The sequence below is a fragment of the Diadema antillarum genome, unplaced genomic scaffold (assembly GCF_040938485.1).
Source record: "Diadema antillarum isolate AM-2024a unplaced genomic scaffold, OU_Dant_1.0 scf00000001, whole genome shotgun sequence".
NCBI classification, from domain to species: domain Eukaryota; kingdom Metazoa; phylum Echinodermata; class Echinoidea; order Diadematoida; family Diadematidae; genus Diadema; species Diadema antillarum.
Genome location: NW_027270890.1, coordinates 5,062,508 through 5,084,318, shown reverse-complemented (window position 1 = coordinate 5,084,318; position 21,811 = coordinate 5,062,508). Strand labels below are relative to the sequence as shown.

At 38.3% G+C, this 21,811-nt stretch overlaps 1 protein-coding gene across 1 annotated transcript; it reads right to left on the bottom strand.

Moving 5' to 3' along the window:
• Window positions 1-375: 375 nt before the first annotated feature.
• Window positions 376-21,404, bottom strand: LOC139724773 (kidney mitochondrial carrier protein 1-like). The gene is made up of 7 exons (XM_071635925.1): window positions 21,352-21,404; window positions 20,526-20,706; window positions 9,008-9,109; window positions 4,939-5,063; window positions 4,378-4,531; window positions 2,280-2,360; window positions 376-433 (listed from the first exon to the last, which is right to left on the bottom strand). The coding sequence occupies exons 1-7, from the start codon at window positions 21,402-21,404 to the stop codon at window positions 392-394; spliced, it is 738 nt and encodes a 245-aa protein (XP_071492026.1). The 3' UTR covers window positions 376-391.
• Between the last annotated feature and the right edge of the window lie 407 nt (window positions 21,405-21,811).

Below are 21,811 nucleotides of genomic sequence, written 5' to 3'. Positions count from 1 at the left end.
TATGCAGTGCAGGGACATTGCACTCTTGACAAGAGGCAACCTTGTCATCAGAATCTGGCAGACATAATAACATGGAGGTGAAAGTGTACCAGTGAAGTACATCTCTGTAAATCCTGGCATATCACAAGTCTGTTCCATTGGCTCAAATGTAATTTTGTTGGTTTGCTTTAATCTGGCAGCTTCTTTTGAAAGAGAAATCCCAAAAGAATTTCACTCTATTACATTCAGAGCTGACACAAATGACTGCTGTGATATGAGTGAGAGATGCCTTCACTCATACAGCTGTGAGGCGTGACATTTTCCAGCATTGTCTGCAGTAATGAAGCACGGCCATAATTCCCTCTTATCACTGCTTCAAATCCAGGAGTCCCGACCAGCGGTTCCAGTAGCATCATAATGGAAGTCGGTTCAGCTGCTCGTATGTGATGAAGAACTGACAACACAGATAAATTCTGTCAAGGAAGAAAAACCTAACATGTTTGTTGATGAAAAACTTAAATAATACAATGAAGTGTTTCATGTAAGTTTGTTAGGTAAACAATTGTGCCATAATTTGCTCACATACAGTCCTGTAATACACAAGGGTCTCTTATAGGTACGATCAGTTTAAATGTGTCTTGTTTCAGTGCTTACAATTCCCACCCCCCCCCCCAAAAAAAAAAAAAAAAAAATGGCGGATGTGCCACTGTAATCATTACCGTTAAGAGGCTCTACCAAGTCTAGGGAAGTTATCATTAAAAGATCAGACATCCTGCTTTGATGAGCTGGTAAGTGACTATCATGTTACTAAGATTAAGAGATCAGGCCGTCTGGCTGGCTGTTTTAATATTTACATTTTGATTGACAGCTGACAGTGATTTTCACTGCACACTGAAGTCTACAGGCATGTCATCTTGAAAACTAAGTAAATCAAACAGACAGTACATGCGGTCAATCTGAGCACAAATCACGAAAATTAGCACTCTATATAAAATCAAGTACAGTACTCTCCGCGTAATCGGGTATCGCTTAAACGGGTACTCCGTTTAATTGGGTAGAAATGTCAAAATCAGTTCCAATGCACATTAAAATTACCTGATAATCGGGTTGCCTCTCCGTATAAACGGGTAAATAATTTTCTTCTAGTCTAATTTCTACCGACGTTTTATGCAGATAATACTTCAAGAAACCATGAATGTCAAAATTTCCACGGCTAATCGCATTCTCTGCTTAATTTGCAAAGAAGACCGATCATTTTGCGAGTGATAAAACATGAAACCACATGCACCAGTACCGACTTGCCACATGTAAACGAACATTACACATGTAGCTGACACTCACAATTGCATAGTCAGTCAGGAGTTGAACACACTTGCGCTCCTCCCTTGCTCAACATATCACAATACGAGAAGTTTGCAACGAAAATCAGGTCATGTACCAGCTCCATAATTTTGCTTTTCCCCAGTCACTTCTCCAAAAGGAACCCGACGTTCTACGTGAGAGAAGTGTTCATTTCAGAAAACGCCTGCTTGTTAGCGAGGAGTCCATATTCAAACGACAAAGTTTTATGAAAACATATTTGTCTATAAAAAGAGTGTAATTTTTCGCTCGTGACTGAGCAAAATGTAAGGCAAGTATAATGTGCGTGCAATCACGCGTGTTAAGCATACAGTGTAGGTGTTTGGTGCAGTGTAAAATGCATTATGTACATACACATTGTGTGTGTCAATTGTGAATGAAACATTCTTCTGTTAATCGGGTACTCCGCTTAATTGGGTAAGAAACGCTCTGCTAGAGCCTACCCGACTATGCGGAGAGTGCTGTATCACTTTGCCCTCTGCTCTCCCTCATTTAAAAAGCAAAGAAAGAAACCATGTCAATGCACTCTAAATTGGAGATCCCCCTTGTTTATATAGTTAGGCCCTTTCCACAGAATTCATCAATATTCATATCATGCAGGAATAAAGAATAAATTGACTATCACATAGATACTCTTGGAAAAATTACCCCAAACTTGAAAACAATTCAGTGATTGACATGTTCAAATGTAATGAGGCCTCTGATTAGCTATTAAATTGCTTCATGCTTACAGTCTCAAGGTAATGTCTGTGTGTATAGCAAAGACCAGCTAAGCCACTTTAGGGATAATTCTGTAAGGTAGGCCATCAAGGTTTGATGACATGCAATGACCTAATTTCTCATACCTGTCATTTTTCCATCCTGTGCACAAACTGTATGCAGATCAAAATATCAAAATATGAAATATGTGCCTGAAGCCATGTATTACATGAAAAGGATACAATGATATTCCATGGCCCAAGACGGACCCATGTTGGGACAAATCCCTTGTAGAGTGCCATGAAGCCTTCATACTTTGCCGTCTAGAGGGGAAGAGAATAAGATGATGAGACAAGGAGAAAATACATTCATTGTCACTCCTGACGCTATCACACAAACACATCATTTATCGTCGCTGGGGCGATAAGACCTTGTATCTGCAATTTTGGTGAAAATGAGTTTTTTTAATTAATGGTCAAATAATGGGTTAAGTGATGTCCTGTCCAAATCCCAACTGTCTTACTCCAAAAATGAAGCCACCACGGCATGTCAAAGGAAAGGCTATCCCATTCGCCACAGTGCTTTGGCCGCCATGTTTTTTGGCTCTCCTGAACATTTGACATTTTGTAGATAAGAGGTCCTATCGCCCCAGCAACGTTATACTACTACCACTCATAATACTGATCTTAACAATATGAAACAAAAGTTTGTTTGACTACACCACATGACAATCACAATGAGGTAGTATATTAAGTACTTACAGTGTATGATGTCGCTGGTCCCTACATCTATCTATATATTGTGCTCACTCCATCCTCTAGGGAAAATTCAGTCAGTTTTCTACTTGACCCATCGAGGACGGACTGATTTTGCTACAACACACATTTCCCATGGACACTTGCCAAAGTATACTCCGTACTCGTCCTCAACGGGTGAATGGCACACACAATCTCAATCCAAGCATGTTTTAAAGTGATTGTATAATTTTGGTTGAGACTTAACTTCAGGTTTTTATCATTTTTTTTTGTGAGATAGTGAGAAACCTCTTGTGAAATATGAAAGAGCATGTACACGTAATTCCATGAAGATTTCAACGTTTATTTGATGAAAATTGATTTTGAAATGGCTGAGATATCCAAAACAGAGTGATCCTAATAAAGTATGGGACCCACACTTTATTACGATCGTTTGTTTTACTTTATTTTTGGATGTTTCAGCTATTCCAAACCCGATTTTCATCAAATAAACTTTGAATTCCTCTTAAAATGGTATGCTCTGTACTATTTCATAAGTGTATTCTTGGTATCACGCAAAAAAGTTAAAGCCCAATTTTCATCTCCACCAATACTGTACCATCCCTTTAACATTCACTTTTTACCAGGTAGTCATTTACACTCCTGGGTAGAGAAGAGTGGTGGTAATTTTGCCCAAAGACACAAGAACCATGGCAAGGCCTGAAACCCTACATCTTCTCACTGAAATCACAGTGTACAATTAACTAGATCAAAGTACCTCAAGCTAGACGATGCCTACAATGGGCCTACAATTCCTGTTATACAGAGTGTGGCTGCAGCAGTATACCAGTAGTGTGTAGAACAGTACACTGTGTGCAGAGTCAATGCATCTGCATTAATATGCTAAGGGGGTCCTTTGGTTTTGCTTTCAGAAATAATATAAGATAATCTCTTGACATTTAAGCAGTCATTCCTCTCTCTCTCTTTCTTAATTTTAGTAAGATTTAACTTGAATTATCAATGATCAGGGCACTGTTTCATGAAAGCTGTAAACCCTGACATGCTGTCAGTCTCTGACAATTTCAGTAAAATCCTTGGTTTTGATTGGCTGAGAAGCTCTGGTCACTGACTGTTACTATGGTAAATAGGGACTCTTCGATTGTGTGGACGAGGACGCCATTCTCGTACTAGAGCGGTTCCAAATGGCTGCAGTGCACTTGTTATGTCCGCAGTGCTATCACCTATTTCGATTTTTGTGCACACCGTTCACGCAAAACTGTTATGACATCATGGCCTCATTCCCTCCAGGGGGCTGGCTATGGGTGCGCCAAGCGATGATGTCATTCCCATCCAGAATCTAGGAGGACATGAAATCCTTAGAGGTTGCATTCTCGATTCTAGCGTTGGACGTGCTGGAGAAGTTGGAACATGCGCAGTTCATTCGTCATGACGTCATGACGTCATTACGTCGGCATCCACATCCATGAGACCGATAACTTGTCAGGTCTAACAACTTTCATGAAATGGTGTCCAGTTGTTAAGAATTCAGTCAAATAATTAAAAATAATGATTTCAGTTGCATAGTTTCCACTTCTACCATACTCACATTTAGAAGGCAGTCAAAGGAGTTGGCATAGATGTAGTGTCCTGGTGCACGGCTGATCCCCTTCCTGAGATTTTGCTGGTTCATTAGTCTGGTACGAACTACATCTACAGGGTTGGAGAGTATGGCGCCCGCTAGGCCTGCAGTGAAACTTGACCTGCAACAATAGACGATGACACCACTTTAACCTTAACAAACCACATAATCATACTTCAGAAAAGTGATTGTGGCATTTATGGTTATCTTTCAATGGTCAAAGGGGTGATAGGAACAAACATTGCTTATTGTGCACAATAGTCGGTCACTGTAGGAGCAATCAACTGGCTCATTACCATATGCATTACTTACATTGCATATTTATAACAAAGGCTGTTCCTGACTATTAGAAGGCTCTGCGTAAGTTGTGACTGTAATGCAGTAACAGCAGACAAACTAATAAATAGGTCCTAATAGGAAAAATTCATCAATTCAAATACAATGTTGGTGAACAACGGGTCTGTTGAGTCAGCAGAGAAAAAGTAAAGACAATAGACAGAAATGGAATATCCAAAAGTGGTTACTCACAAGAAATGTAAGCTAATGCTATCCTCCATTAATCTCCTGTCTAACACAGTCTTCTTGCACCAGTCATAGACCGGAAGAGCCACGCCAGCCACGATGGCAACTCTCTGTGCTGTAGGAACCACACCCTGTATGTAAGATTGACAGAAAAGAAGCAAGCATTCAGATGAACAGGATCAGACTATAAAGTTCATCCATTCTATACATCTTGATATTGGTAATGAGCAGCCACATTTATATCACACTATGAATATGCATGCAAATTTTTTAATACAATTTTCTCATTACTCCATATGGCTTAACACAAGTAACACTACAGTGACTTAATGTGTAGTCAGCCACATCTGTATCTCTTCCTCACCCAATCCCTTGAAATCAACCTTATAATTTCAGTTGCTGTATAAGCCTCAACATAAAATGTAAACAGCCAAAACATGTAACTGGAGGAGTAACAAACACTTTCAGTTTTACTCATAATGTCAATGCTGTTACAAACCACAATTCTACAACTTTCCATTTTCTCGTTGGTACAATTTCCTGGGGTTTCCCCTTTGCACACCATTTGTAATGCACCATAGCCACAATGAGGAGAGAACATTTCTTTCCTGCTCACCTTTTCACAAATTTGCTGCATGCCTACAACACCGGTGCAACTACACTATAAAATATAATACACATTGCATGGTTCATATAAGCCATCTTTGCTTACTCCTATTTCAATCACGCTTGTAACTATTATAAAATGGGTTCAAGAATGTAGCCAATTGGAAGCGCTGAAATGAGTCACGTGTGCGTGCATTAATTTCTTAGTAAATGCACGGCCGGGGCCTGACGTACGTCACAATGTTTACACTAGCAGTGCGTACTCAATCAGTTGTTACAAGTGCGTCACGCGCTACTATACACGCTGTCAATCCTGTAAACAACTTCTAGTTCGGGCTGCCACAACAGCCGGCGGCCTTTCTTGTGCATAACACGTGGCGTATGTATACTCTCATACGTACGTACAGTACTTATGTGCGGGATTTCCGAGTGCGACGTGCGTAAATGTTTGGGAAGAACATCTTCGGACATCTTGACTTTTGAGTGAGTGCTACATGTAGCTGACTGGTATTGACCCACAAAGGTACGTGAATAATGCTGTTAGTTTTCGACCCATTTTATAAAACTAATGATGCACAGGATTATTTCGTGGCGTTAGTGAAGGTGCGGCTCACTCTCGAGTATTGACAACGGTTGCAAACATGCACTCGGCTGCGCCTCGTGCATGTCGCACCATTGTCAATACTCTCGAGCGCGCCGCACCTTCACTAACACACTCTATCCTGTGCATCATTTGTATACTAGTATCTGAATAGCAACTAAAAAGCAGGACTGTAGGATTTGCCTCTGTATCAGGTGGCACAGACTTTGATGAGAGCACTTTCTTTTACAATCATTTACTCTCTAATTTTTGCCTCTGTGTGTTTTAAAATACAATGTACACCTGCATGTCATAATTTTCATAGAGAAGTGTGAGTGCTTACTAAATGATCGTGAGACAAATCACAACATGATGTACCCCATGATGAATCTTTACATAACTGACACTACAAATGATGCTGACAGATGAAACAAGGATATTCCATCTTTTGGAAATAGGACAGATTTTTGTGTGTAGGAGGAGCATCGTTAGCATCAAAAACAGTCAAAGCAATGCTTTTGTCACTGGACTGAACAATGCATGGTGCATAGGTTCTACATCTTGCAAGTCACATCCAGTGTCACAAATATTTGGCATTCTTTTGAGTTCAGTCGTGGAGTGCTTTAGACAGATGCTATGACCTTTGCAAAGGAGGTTAGCATGCACTCACATCTATGATATTTAAGGTCATGGGTCAAGGGCTTCAAATTGTGGATTTATAACTCTTGATTTTGCTTCCAAAAGTTTACACACCTGATGCAGTGGTCTGGTGGTGATGTGGCACACTCGACTGTACAACATCTCACAAAAACCACCTGTTTTAACCCATTTCTTATGGGAATCTGGTATACCAGGTTCCCATGGCAGCAACTGATATACGGAACTTGTTATACCAGTTTCCCAAAATGTAGACAAGAGTGCCTGCATTTGTGGCCTAAATTCATGTTTATTTGTGTCATATTGCCCAGACAAATGGCTTTGATAGACAGATTAGAGTTTCTTCTACCAGCATTTGTTCTCTTTCTGAAGGAAAACTGTGTATGTCACAGTATTATCTACCTTTTTCCAACGCAGCAGTAGTCTGTTATAAAACTCATATGAAGATGCACATAGCGATCAAGGCAGAGCTCAGGTAGATTTCTGCGTTTGCTGATGCCATTTAGGTGCCTTGTTTTGTGTACAAAAGAGTCTGTGAGCCCATCAGCACACACTCTATTCATACCTTGTGCCTGATATAATATCAGGTCAATCAGATCAATATTGTCATTGTTCAATGGAACATGTAGTTGACTGTTGGAAGGGGATACATGTACCGCTTTACTGTACAAAACTCATAGATTTACCACCCTCTCTGTTCTCTGTCAACGAGCAAAAAGACTCTCATTTGGGGGCTTTGGGGGCTTTCAGAGAATTGCTGGAGGAACAGGTTAAAATCAATTCTCCATTGGAGCAACCATCAACAATCAGCCATGTATGTGTCATTCAACTGTAATATCATTACAAATGAAAATCTTGAACTGCTTATCTATAGTTACAACCCCAGCCAATCATGTCCTAATTGGAATTATTATGATGGAAGCGACTTCCTTAGCTCAAAAAAGTATAGACCATCTGCAATGCATGTGTATCTAAGTAGAGTTACATTGTATGACTGAAATGTTTTTCTCTAAAGCATGTCACAGATGTGATATTTGTCTAAAATGATGAAGTAGATCCTAATCAAACGAGTGGTGGAGAGCGTACACATGACAGGGCATAATTTATTTAGCATCAGGCATCATTTGCTCATGACCGTCATTAGCACAGTATAATGACCAGTCATTAGTACTTTCATGTTGTGATGTATGGTACTGAAGGGCGAGGTTTCATCATTTCATTAACTTGCAAAAATGGCTGGTGCAGCAGAATTCTATCAAATAAAACAAGGATGATCTGCTTCACCATTTTATAAAACAAATAATGCACATCATTTTGTTCAGGTATTTAATAATATAATTACCCACACTTGGTACGGTACCTTCGAAACAGTCTTAACACCGTCAGCTATTGCCTCATGCGTGTTTTAATAGTCTTTTCCAAACGTACTGTACCTTGTGTGGGTAATTCTTACTAATGCCCTCACTGATGCATACTATTTGAAAGTACATGGTTGATGAGCAAAGTTGCAATATCATTATCTTGTGCCTCAAACCACTGGTTTAAAAGGTGGCACCAGTCATTAAGATATCACAACTACTGTATTTTCATCTAAAAATACTCCTAGTGACTCCACCAAAGGATAATTAATATATTCCATAAATGCTATTAATTATCTATTAATCACTTTTCCCTTCCCACAATTACAGCCAATTTAATTGATGCGTATTTCCAAATTTAAAAAAAAAAAAAAAGAAGAAGAAGAAAAAAAAAAAAGATAAGCCAGAGTCTATTTGTCCTGGCAGTCTGAACAGGACACCATAATGGTAATAGACCTACCATCAATCCAACGGTTTTAACAATGCTGCTGTTAAAAAGTATCTTGCTTTTACAGAGAATTTTCCTTGAGTACAGAATGACCAAGTGCATTGGTACCATGACTGCAACAACAGAGAGTGACTTAAACACTGAAGAGCTCTCATCACCGAAAGGGTGTACTTGGGGATCAGGGTCTATGTTTAATAACAACATTAGAAATATCTCTGTTTTCCCAAGATTTCATTCTCCTGTGACCTCATATCACTCAGCTACTTCTTGATATTTTGGCTGAAAAATTCTGGAGAGGAAAGGGGGGGGGGGGGGGGGGTTTAGAATGACTCTACCTCAAAGAATCAGTTGCCAGGAAGCTGTAAAGCTATCATGTATACATGCATCATCCGTCTATCTTTATGTTAATACTAACAGACAACTCACCCTCCAGAGACCCTTTGTTCCTTCCTGCTGGTAGATTGTCACAAACGAGTTGAACATCCCGCCGGCATTGGCAAAGCTTGCACTCTGGGCCTGCATACGCACCTGAGTCATCAAAGCCGGATAACAAAATGCTATAAATGTCTGGCTGTCTGCATACTTGGTACAAATACAGTCATGAGATTACATAGCATTTTGACAAGTACATGAGTTGTTAATCCATTTATATATAAACCAAGACAAAATATAAAATCAAATCAATAAGAGATAGTGAGGTGCTCTAGGTAATGCTTACTCATCACTCATCTTCATTTAAAGATTATGTTCAGACTTGAGCAATGCTGAAAATACTAATCAATGAATATAAAGAATTTGGAATATGTAATCAAAACATAGGGTTACCCTGCATTTTGAGGAGCTATGACGAAATAAAAAAAGGCATGTTTTCCACTATATTTGCACATAGATGAGCGTGCGGAATTTGTACTTTGATGCATTCCCATTACCTTCTTTTTGGTCAATATTGACCGAAAACTGATAGATATTACTACTGGATGTATCAGAAATCCAAATTAAGCAAAAAAGTTCATTTTCACATTGCTAGCAAAAATGCACGGCGGGACGCACACACGCATAATTTTTTTGAAATGCTTAAAATTGTCTGAAACATCGAGAAAACCAGTCGGGAAGTCATTTTTAGCATACACTGCTATAGCTTCTGACCACCCGAGCATTGAGAATTAAGGGTTTCTGGGACGAACACTGCACTAGGGCTTTCTATAGCTCAGTCGGTAGAGCACCGGTCTAGCAATCCGGAGGTCTCGGGTTCGAATCCCGATGGAATCCCATTTTCTTTGCTCACTTTTCCACTAATATTTTATATTCTTTCTGGTCAGTTTATTCTGTCTTTATTTGTTACAAACTCAAAAAGCTGCATCACTTCGGTGATCCCTCGCATTTATCCCCAAGTTGAATTATCCTTCGGGTTTATGCCAGGTTCAAGTGTTGTGCGTGTGTGTCACACACAAACACACTGCTATAGCTTCTGACCACCCGAGCATTGAGAATTAAGGGTTTCTGGGACGAACACTGCACTAGGGCTTTCTATAGCTCAGTCGGTAGAGCACCGGTCTAGCAATCCGGAGGTCTCGGGTTTGAATCCCGATGGAATCCAATTTTCTTTGCTCACTTTTCCACTAATAATTTTAAAATTTTGACGCACACGTCATGATGACCTGAGTAATAAGCATAGTACACGACGATCAGTCGTGACTTGAACTTTATGTCTACCGGAAATGATAAAGAAATGACATTTAGTTATGAAGTTATGATCAATCATGTGACATTATCTGAAAATCTCACAAAATGGCGCCTAGATGACGTCACAGATAAGTTATCGTCATGAAAATGTTATTGTCAGTACTTCTGAGTAGTTATGTTGACTGAAAATTTCATGTCATTCCGTCACATCATTGTTGAAATAATGCCCCACAAAATGTGGCAGAAAGAAAGAAGAATTAGAAAAAAAATAAAGGAAGATTTTAACAAACAAAATAGGTGATATGCTGATAGCGTATCACCTATTGTAATTAATTAATCTGCTATAACTTTGAAGTAGGTGATCAATTATAATAACATTCTCACAAGTCAACAATGTACCCTGTACATATTGTATGTTTTGCTGGAACCTACAGACTGTAACCTGTATCTCTGTTGGTATTTATAAACATTTCACATAATATGGATCTGATTCTATTCCTCTTTTCATCTCATCTCACTTTTTATCTATTTCTCCTATTGTGGATGTCCTTGTGAAATTGGCAGTTTAAGAGATTGCATCAAAATGGCCTATTTGTATTAACTTATATATCACTCATTTAGCAATGTAATGGGGATTACACATGATCTATTTTATCTTACAAGTACTTCACTTGTATCATGCGTGAGAAAATAGAATTTCCAAGGTTTGAACAAAAACAGTATCTGAATCAATATGATTTACTCTGCGAATAGCTATCTACAAAGTGTAAATTGTGGATACATCACACACACACACACACACAAGATCAGATGTGCCTTCATGACTAATACCAGATCTTATGAGTTACCATAATTGGAAACAGGGTCAGGTGAATGCTGTACACTGAACGTACACATATGACTCTCACAGGACTACTTTCCTAAACAAGCAATATTTACACTGTAAAATCCAGACGACATCAATAGACAGGACTACAGCTAATCCAGACAGACACAGTGTCACATGTTTCCTTCCTGTGTTGGCAATTTACTCACAGCAAAACAGTTGAACTTGAAGTAACACAAGTCGCTGGTTTGGTCCTAAAGTTCAGTCAAGGGTCTGAACTGTCTTTGGCTATTTGTGTTGGTATTTATCACCAACTTTCTGCAAACACCCTCCTAAGTGTGTGTGTGTGTGTGTGTGTGCGCGCGCTGGGGTGTGAATATATGTAGATGTCTCTACCTGGCTATCATTCCAGTATCATCCTACTTTAAAATTCAATACGGCCATTTTTACAATCAGTGGTGTAAAACACAGTGTTGGCACTAATTGGTGTATAACTTTCCTATACACTGACGAATGTGCATTATTTTTTCCCATAAACTTACCCCCCACAGTGTCTACCTTGGGTACCTTAACGAACTTTCCTCTCTTTTTCTTTCAGATGCGGCGTGCACTTACATGCTTGAAATCCAACACTTTTGGTGTACTCACTCTGACATAGTTTTTTTGTCAGAGCTAGCATATTAAATTGGTTATTCCTTTCCATTATTTTTGTTGTTGTTGTGATAGACAGGCATCCAACATTAAGAACTGTTATGTTTACCAGGTTCTACTTTGTCTTCTGTAAAGTCTGAAATTGTTCAAACTTTATGTTTCGGAGGTGACATTTTCCGTTAACAATTAAACCCTCTTTTGAGTTGGCTCTTGTTCACAATTCTAAAATTCAACTTTGTTAATTTCCATCAAAACAGAATAGTAATCAATCTGACTTTACATTGACCCCAAGATTATTTAATTCAAATAGCTTATAATTTTTTGGTGAGCGTTTAAAAATGTATGTTAACTTTTCCGTTAACTTTTTTGTCACCTCCGAAACAACAGATTTATGTATTTGATTTTTTTATTCTTGACATCAGTTATACATTAAATTTATAAAAATGTAATATATCCCCTAACATTATCTCTGATGGAAGGTAGTAAAATTATAGCCTGTTGTTTTCATTTCGGAGCAATTTACAATTTTCCGTTAACACTTGTCACCTCCGAAACAATTGTCACCTCCGAAACAACACGCATATTATATTTGATAATCTCTTGAAGACAAAGCACTTTTGTTTGATTCTGTCCAATTGACAGGAATCTCTTTTGGATGAAAATAGTAATATGACAACAGGAAGTGAGAATTTTCGAGAGATGAATAAAAGATCTAATAAAAACTAAAAATTGCTGTTTCGGAGGTGACAAAACACTGTTAACAAGATTTTTTTCTCATTTCTATTGAAGAGAAACCATATCATGTACACCAATGGTTTCATTTATTTTAGTAACATAAGTCTCAAAGTGGAGAAATCAACTAACACACTCTCACTCTTTTTTTTATCACTAGACAGCACGTTTTAAGGCAAATTCATTTTTTTTCCACTATTTTAAGGAAGGGAATGCACAAAATACACTCATCTGTTGTATATACAATGCTGTAATCAAGATCAATTCTCCTGCTTTAGTTAAGTAAACATATGGATGCTTTTACCTGAGAAGCTTGATTTCCAACAAGCAATGTAGTTGTGAAGATTAACAAATCACAGCTTTCCATGCAGGTTGCTTTCTCTTGTGTTTCGGAGGTGACATTGTTTGTTAACACCATATTGTTACATGATAGTGAAAGGCAAGACTTCAGTTCCTTTCCACTTTTTATTAACATCTTCTAATACATTCAATATCTACAAAATCATCACAACAGAAGTGAATTTTGTATACCTAGTTCACCAGAATTCCCTTGATACAAAAGTAATACATATGTGGCAGTTCATGCATGCCTTAGTTCACAATCGTATGTATTAAAAAAAAAATCATCAAACAATCAAACTCCAAATAGAGGCCCCATGTCTATGGACATGTTCACGCATGCCTCAGTCCACAATCTCATGTATAAAAAAAAAAATCATCAAACAATCAAACTCCACATAGAGGCCACATGCCTATGGGCATGTTCATGCATGCCTTAGTCCACAATCTTATGTATGAAAAAAAAAAATCATCAAACAATCTAACTCCACATAGAGGCCACATGCCTATGGACATGTGCATGTGCACCTAATGGTTCATGTAACATGTCCAGGGTCTACATCTTGTGAGCTGGCAACTTCAATTCCTTCTCAATTTATTAACAGAGAGAGAAAACAGTGTTATGAATAGTCATGGGGAAGAGTAGACAAAAACTGCAAGTGAAGCTTTTCAGTAGCACAGCTGCAACGCCTAGTGGTCCATCGAGGTCAACCATATGGAGGCAGAAACTGAAGACTAAAAATCCTACAAAATATCATGACCTGCAAAAGAAAGACAGAGAAAGGAAGAAGGTTCAATATAACATTGACAGACAAGATAATACCAGAGCTGGGAAGTTCAAGAGGAAGGAACGTCGTGACAAGAAAACTCAGCAACGGAGAGTACTTAGAGCAAGATGTCGTGCAAGAGCTGAAGCAAACCAAGAGGAAGTGAAGGTGGCGAAGGAGAAAATGTCCAGAAATGAGTACATGCGATTGTACATGAAGACAAGAAGGGAAAAACAAACAAGACAAATGAAACAGCACCTGAAAAAGAGAGACAGAGAACGGAAAACATGCCAAACAGAGCCAGGTGGAGAGCAGCTTGATCAAATACCTGATGGCAGATCATCCAGTGGTCTTGGGTACACAAACAGAGCTGCAAAACAGAAAAACTTACAAAGACTACATTCACAGTTGCCTAAGAGCCCTTCAAAGTATGTGGATTTGGTTAGTTCACTCGTTGACTCTTCCACCCCAAGGAAAAGGAAGCTGCTGGCGAAGCATGGTGTTGTGCCAAAAAAGGAAAGAAAACGGAACAGTCTGATGGAGAGTTTCGGAGAAGAAACACGGGAACTAGCTAGGAGTTGCAGGAAAGATGGGAGTGCTGCAACTCGCGTGGTGAGGCAAAGCTTGACTCAGTGTGTGGCTAACATCGTCAAGAAGAAGTATCGCCACAATATCAGCTGGAATTATGCATCACGACACTTTGGGCTTCACTGGAGACAAAAAAAGAAATCATCCACTGAAGGACCTGCGAAACCATCAATGTCGGCCAGAAAACGACGAAAGGATGCCACCCCACATCATGTTGAAGTCAAAGTGAAAGAGTTTTATTGCTCTCAAGCAGTATCCCAGACACGGCCTGACAAGAAGTTTGGCAAAAAGGGCAAACCCACCTACATAATGATGATGACCTTCCAGCAGGCCTACACAAAATGGAGAGTAGAGAACCCAGCAACCAAGCTCAGTTTCAATAAGTTCTACCATCTGAAGCCTAAAAATGTGAAAGCCATTTCCTCCATGAAGCACATTGGGTGTTTGTGTGTGTACTGTGTTAATGTAACTGAGAAGCTACGCACGATTAACAACAGAATCCACGCTTTGCTCTCAAATCCTGACTTTGCAGAAGGCACACGTCAAATCCTCAAGGATTCCATACTCAATGATGAAAATGAGTACATCAGTATGCTACTCTGTGAGAAGTCTTCTGCACAGAGATTCCATGATGCCCAGTGCATTCGAGGTGAATGTGAATCATGTGGCAATTTGGAGAGAACCATTCAGGAATTCTACTCAGCTTTTCTTGAGGCATCTGGAAATGAAAATGACATAAAATGGATGAAATGGGAGCTCAAAAAAGTGAAGATCACGAAGAAAGAAAGGGGAAGCAAAGATGTACAGGAGAAAGAAGTTACCAGACGAGTGTACGCTGAAAAGCAAGGTACAGCAACTGACTTGGTCAAAGACCTAATCAGAGGAACAGTGTCATCGACTTCTGGTGTGAGCTACATCAGCCATCTGTTTGCTTCATCATGGCAATCATATCAGGTTGATAAGATACTCAAAGAAGCTGTCAAAAAGGAAGTCATTCCTGGTCTTGTTGTTCTGATCCAGGACTTTGGGAGAAATTTCTCTAGTCATTACCAGAATGAGATCAAGTCAGCCCACTGGGTCAAGAAAGAAATCACCATTCATCCAATTGTGTCATACTATGTTGACCCCAGCACAAAGCTCTTCACACGAGATGCGTTGATATTCCTCACGGATGACCTGACACATGACCACCACGCGGTAGCGAAATTCCTGGATGTAGCAACAAACCACCTCAAAGATGTTAGAGGCTTGAACATGAACATGCAAATCCAGGTAAATGATGGCTGTGCCAGCCAATACAAGAAAGCAGCTGCTTTCGTTGATATCAGCTATGGGAAGGATGATTATGGTTGTGTCGTCGAACGTGCCTACTACGGGTCGGAGCATGGCAAAAGCGAAGCAGACGGGGAAACCAGTGTGGTCAAAGGACAGTGTGAAAGGGCCATTTTGAGTGGGCAAGCCGTGATAGATACAGCACAAGCAATGTATCAATTCTGTGAAAAACATCTTTCCATAGACAAGGATGACAAAGGGTCACACATCACTAGAAGAGCTTTCTTCTTGGTTCCCAAAGCAGAAATAGACCACCAGAGACCAGAAAGGTGCAAAGTAAAGACAGTACCTAAGACAAGAAAGATACACAGTGTTCAGGCAGTCAGTCCATTACACATAAAGAAGAGGACTTTTTCCTGCTTCTGCATCCATTGCCTGAGAGGCCAGTCCCATGAGTGCACCAACCTGGCTTATGCAGGGCCGTGGGAACATGTCCAGCTGAAACCTGAAACGGAGAATAGGTAAGACAAAATTTTGTTTATTCCTTGAATATTGTGTAATCCTTATAACCTATTAAGTTCCCTTTTGATTAATTCACTAAATCTATTCATTAAGTGGCATCATATGAAAATATCTAGCAAGGTTTTTATACAGTACATCCTAAATAGAAAACACTGTTTTTGTATTTAAATCTGCATGAATTAACAATGTTTACTTGGCCTAATATGAAACCCATATTCACAATTTGTAATACACTGTAAAAACAATTAAACAAATGAAATAAGACAGTGCACAAATGTAAATTTTGATTTATTCAAACATCTCATTTCAGGAGAGCAAAACCTTCACAAGGCAAGCCCCAAAGGAAGAAGATGAAAGTGAAAGTTCCCCAACAGGAATCAGCAGTGGATAATGCTGTAGAAGTCACAGATGGTGTGTCAACTAAAAGGTACCTATTTTGTCATACCTAACTATGAGAGCCTATAAGTTTACATTTCTACATAAAAGCAATACTGCAAAGTATTCCAGCTACATCCAAATTGAAGAAGTCTTGCAGTTCAAGCTTGAACTTTTTAATGTATCAAATATGTGCTTATTTCCAGAAAAACACCAGATGCTCAAGATATGCCTCAACAGAAGGTCCCAAAGGAGATGGGACAGCAGCAGGAATCTCCCACCCTATCAGCACAGGAAGGCCCAGAAAATGTGTCACCACAGAGGTACACGTGTATTCTTTCTGTTGAAATTATGAAACTCACTACTTTAAAGCTGTTCATATTCTTTACAATGTTTGGTTTTGAGACAAATTTGTACTTATTCAGACAGTGAAAGCTGTTAAAATAATGTCAAATAATTTCATACATATTCAATTTGCAGGAAAGCTGTTGCCTGTGGAGATTATGTTGCTCTACCACTGTTCCACAAGAACAAAACAGACCATGACTTGACAGTATATGTTGCTTGGGTAAGTACATGAACGTATTTGAGCTGTTGATATTTCAACACATATTTCCTTCATTTAAAGTCCTTTAAACAAAAGCGTTGAAATGGATCTCTGTGAAGCAAAGCATTGAAATAAGTATTGAGCAATCTTGTACTTCTTGTCTTGGTATTATTTGTCTTGATTTGTAAAATGCATGGCTTCACTTTGACCTGTTTTTTCATAAATTCATAACAGGTAGCAAAGAAGACTGAGAGTGAGGTACAGGTGCGGTTCATGCAGAGAACTGGTAGCTCTGGATATACATTCATCTGGCCCCCTGGCTCAAAGGGAGAACAGCTGTACACACACCCAGTTGAAGATATTCTGCACATCCTGCAGGCACCTTCGCTTCAAGTGAAAGGACGTTCACTGCAATACATCTTCTCCACAGCAGATATGGAGTCTGTTATACTAGCTGCTCATGGCAAAGTCACTGTAAAATGAACAATACAACTAAAGGAAAAGATGTCTATTATAGTGTGGCATGAACATCTAATTGAAAAGTTAATGTTATAAAGTGCAACAGTTCGACAAGAAGCAGTTTTGCACAAGAATTATACGATATGAGGTTTCATTGTTGATCCATGTACATAAGTTCTGGATGATGTTATCATACAACTTGCTTTGTGTTCTAAACTCAGTGTAATCATCAGAAGGTAACAACTGGATAATCATTTCTGACAAAATCATAGTAATCTTAACATCTCTACAAATAATGACACTAAGAGTTGAAATTGAGAGTGTCTTTATCTACCAGTATAATCAGCGTTATCAAATGACATGTCAAATCAAAAGAGGCTCATGTACAATATATGTATTGTTCTGGTTTGTTGTATTTTTTTTTTGTGCGTGTATTTCTTTGATACCCAAATATCATGGAATATGCAATGCCCAACATTTTTATTTCCTGCTCCATTGTTGATCCCTTTGAAAGGTTGAGACCAGTTTTGTGTGGGACCTTTTGTAAAAATTCATTGGATATTTTCTGTATTTGAAAGTAGAAATACTGTCTTTAGTCAATTACACTTGCTGTTTGTAAGTATCTGTGAATGAAGAATATGACTCACTGGAAAGAAACGATTCAGAAGGAATTAACATTCAAGTGGAAGCTTAATTTCAAATGCGTTCAGTGGTGACAACTCTTAATGTTAAAGATTGAAATGAGTAATTCATCAACTGGGCATTAGCATTCACTTGGAATTTGAATCTTACATGAGTTTGATATTGACATGCGATCAAGTCAATATGACTGAACTGAGTAATCCATTAGCTGGCCATTAGCATTCGCCAAGAAATTGAACTTAAAGGAGTTTGATGTTGACAACAATTAATGTTGATGCTAGATCTTGTCAAAAGGTCAATTTTGCACAAAAGTGTTAGCAAAATTTATTCACTTGGATGCTATTGTTGATTAATGTACACATGTTTGAAACCATGTTATAGAAAAACTTAATAAACTTGTTCTTGAATTCCTAGGTTTTTTCCATGTAAAATATGGTAATCATTTGTACAAAATTTATGTTACCTCCACTTAAATGTCACCTCCAAAGAAAAATATGTTTGTTTGTTTTTTCTAATCCTATACTTATTACTCTCAAAAGTTACTTATATTTGCATGATTTGCAGGTAATTTTCAAGCAATTCAGAAAGATATGTACAATATGTGTTAGTAATGGCAACAGTAATGAATCTGGTGTATAGAAAATTTTCCCTGATGAACCAAACACCTTTCACCAGTATTGAAACATTTTTGTGGTGGCTATCAAGAATGATGAAGAATTCATGAACATCATTTAATTAATCTATTCATAGAATTATGTTCAAACAAAAACATACACAAGTCAAATAAGAATTTTTGCTTTTGGTATTCATATATGAATATTTCAACACAGTGTTAACAATGAATGTCACCTCCGAAACAAAGTGATTCTTCCCTGGTTATGAGGAACAAAATGTTCTGAGAGCAAAGAAACACAACTAAAATGATCTTACACCCTCATCTCAATTTAAGGCAGAAAATGGAATACCACATTTCTTCAGATTATAGTATATAGCTTGTACATATGTACGTCCTTCGTCCAAAGGGAAGGCAAACTACCAATGGTAATTTAATGAAGTGTAAAAAATACTTGTTCTGTGTGGTTTATCTGCTTGAAACAGGAGTTTATTTCTTGTTCTTGAATTATAATTATTAAAAACATTGATGAAAAGAAGAAGTTTTATCTTATTGTCACTTATTCTCAACAAAAGTGAGTGTTAATATTGATGTCATCTCCGAAACATTGTCATATGTTAACTGTCACCTCCGAAACAAAGTGATTCTTCCCTGGTGTTGAGGAATAAACTGTTCTGAGAGCAAAGAAACATGACTAAAATGATCTCACACCCTCATCTCAATTTAAGGTACAAAATGGAATACCATGTTTCTTCAGATTACAACATTCAGCTTACATATGTACGTCCTTCGTCCAAAGGGATGGCAAACTACCCATGCTAATCAATGAAGTGTAAAAAAAATACTTGTTCTGTGTGGTTTATCTGCTTGACGCGGGAGTTAATATCTTGTTCTTGCATTATAGTTATTAAAAACATTGTTGAAAAGAAGAATTTTTGTCTTATTGTCACTTATTCTCAACAAAAGTGAGTGTTAATATTGATGTCACCTCCGAAACATTGTCATATGTTAACTGTCACCTCCGAAACATCCATGTGTGAAAAATCAAAGTTCTAAAGGAAAGACTGGAATTTCATTTAACCTACATAGGAATGTAGCCCTTCTTAAAGAGTTGTTATAGTAAGAGTTTGGCCTGGCCTGCCCACCATTAAATAGTAAAAATTTTAAAAATGACATGTCAATTTGTATTTTTACTAAAAAATTTTACTTTCCATGCATTTTTTTAAAAATTCAGTTCGTATTCAACCCCAAAATAGTTTTGATTCACAAAGTATATATTGTTGTTAACCATATAAACTTTGCATGAAGAAGTTTGACTACAGAGTTTTGTCAGTATGGTGTAATTCATGAAAGTAAAATTTAGCTTACATTTCCTTCAGGTGCCAGGGTGTTCCTTAAATTACACCAATAATCCTTCAGCTTTAAGGTCTGAAATGTTATTTTTTCAAAAATTTGAACACTTTCAAACAGGAATCAAACAAAATAATGAAAAAATATTATGTTTGAAATTTTGACCCTCCGAGTACAAAAGTTACACCACTGATCGTAAAAAAGGCCACACACAATCAGTTTGCCCACTCATGCTGTGATTATTTTTTTCTTTAGGTCTTAAAAGCTGCAATCTTACCCATCTCCCCCCCCCCCCCCCCCCTCTTGTATACTCTTTCCTTCTTGTTTGTCCCAGTACCTCGGGGCCATTTGCAGCAAAGAGCCACATACTTCTTTTTAATTGAAAACAGGACTACAGCGAACAAGAATCCACTGAACCTCATTCCCTTCCAACCCCTGGATTACCAACAATGACTTGACTATTGTGATAAAGACATCTCAAGGCATACACAGTACACAGTGTCCCTGTACTTTCAGGGACAAGCAATCGGGTGTGCTAATTGTACACAGACTACAAACGATACCATACTTTTACCTACCTTGAGCACATCCGTTGGGTTAGCTATCGCCGATGCAATCACTCCAGCCGTCATACCACATAAAACATTCACTGGTAGTGTCTCATTTTGTGGATTATCTACAACAATCCTCTTGAAAGAGTGGTAACAGCCAATCTTGATGGTTCCGTAAACAGCTTGCCGTAGCACAGCTGGTCGAATCCTGGCAAATGTGCAGACAGAAAGAGTCAAACTTTAATGCAATTTCCTGAACATTCTGCCGACATTCACCACGAGTATAAGTTAGTTAAATTGGCAAATATGAATATTCTCTGCAAAAATGAGCCATTAACATGAACGCTTCATTTTCCGCAATCTACATTTCAAGTGAAATTGCATTCCGGTGAAATTTTATCTATTTTGGTCAATCACGCTCTTTTTATGCATTTTTATAACAGTATACATCTATCTGTTGATCTGAATCACTGGTATGTATATATTCTGCAAATCCAAATTTCATCAATTGCACACATCACTAACAACAACAACAACAACAACAAAGACTAACTCACTGAATTGAATGTTACATACATGTACAACATACTGAAAGGGTACTGGATACATAGTAGTGAATAGACTGACACTTAGCATGAAATTATGAGAGTTATCCTTACAGTTTTCAGGTGATCATGGGACATTTCAAATGGCATGAGGTTTTGCTATAACACAATGACCACGAAAAGGCTAGAATTCCTTTTCTTTTTCCTTTTTTCTTGTTCCTTTGTTTTCCAGCCATGTGACCATTTGTAAGACCAGCTGGAGGATAAACTCACCAGACCACTAAAGAGTTATCATAGCGGTGACTTACAGTCCTATAAGATCTATGACAGGGCTGGCTGACAGCCCGATACAAATGGTCATTAACACACCTGTTTACAGATAAGTCCCCTTCACATTATCATCCTCCCCCCCCCCCCCTCCCATGCCTCATCTTACTTTCATAAAGACACACAATGTACATAAAATATATAACATTTAAAGAGTATGAGGCAAAAATGGCAATGCAATTTTGTGCTAAAAACCATCCAGACAAGTCTCATTTAACAGTTAACTCCACCATCATGCTAGATAGTAAGGTACCGGTACAGAGTATGTAGCATAATGATTAAATGTTAGAAAGGATCGGTCATTATATCTTCTTCAATACATCCATATTGAATAGATATCATTTGCTGCCCACGACGGTACATTAGAAAACCACTACTTAGCGCAAACCTGTAATAGAATAGAATGCCTATCAGTGAATACAATTGAATGTGCACCAAAGC

Bases quoted from the DNA above. Each gene is read 5' to 3' on its own strand.
- LOC139724773 (XM_071635925.1), bottom strand. From the start codon at position 21,404: ATGACCATTTGTATCGGGCTGTCAGCCAGCCCTGTCATAGATCTTATA. The intron at 2,361-4,377 runs GTGAGTATGGTA...CTTCCCCTCTAG, and splicing joins CCTTTGACTGCCTTCTAAAT to ACGGCAAAGTATGAAGGCTT. The intron at 434-2,279 runs GTATCCTTTTCA...CTGTGTTGTCAG, and splicing joins TTGGGCCATGGAATATCATT to TTCTTCATCACATACGAGCA.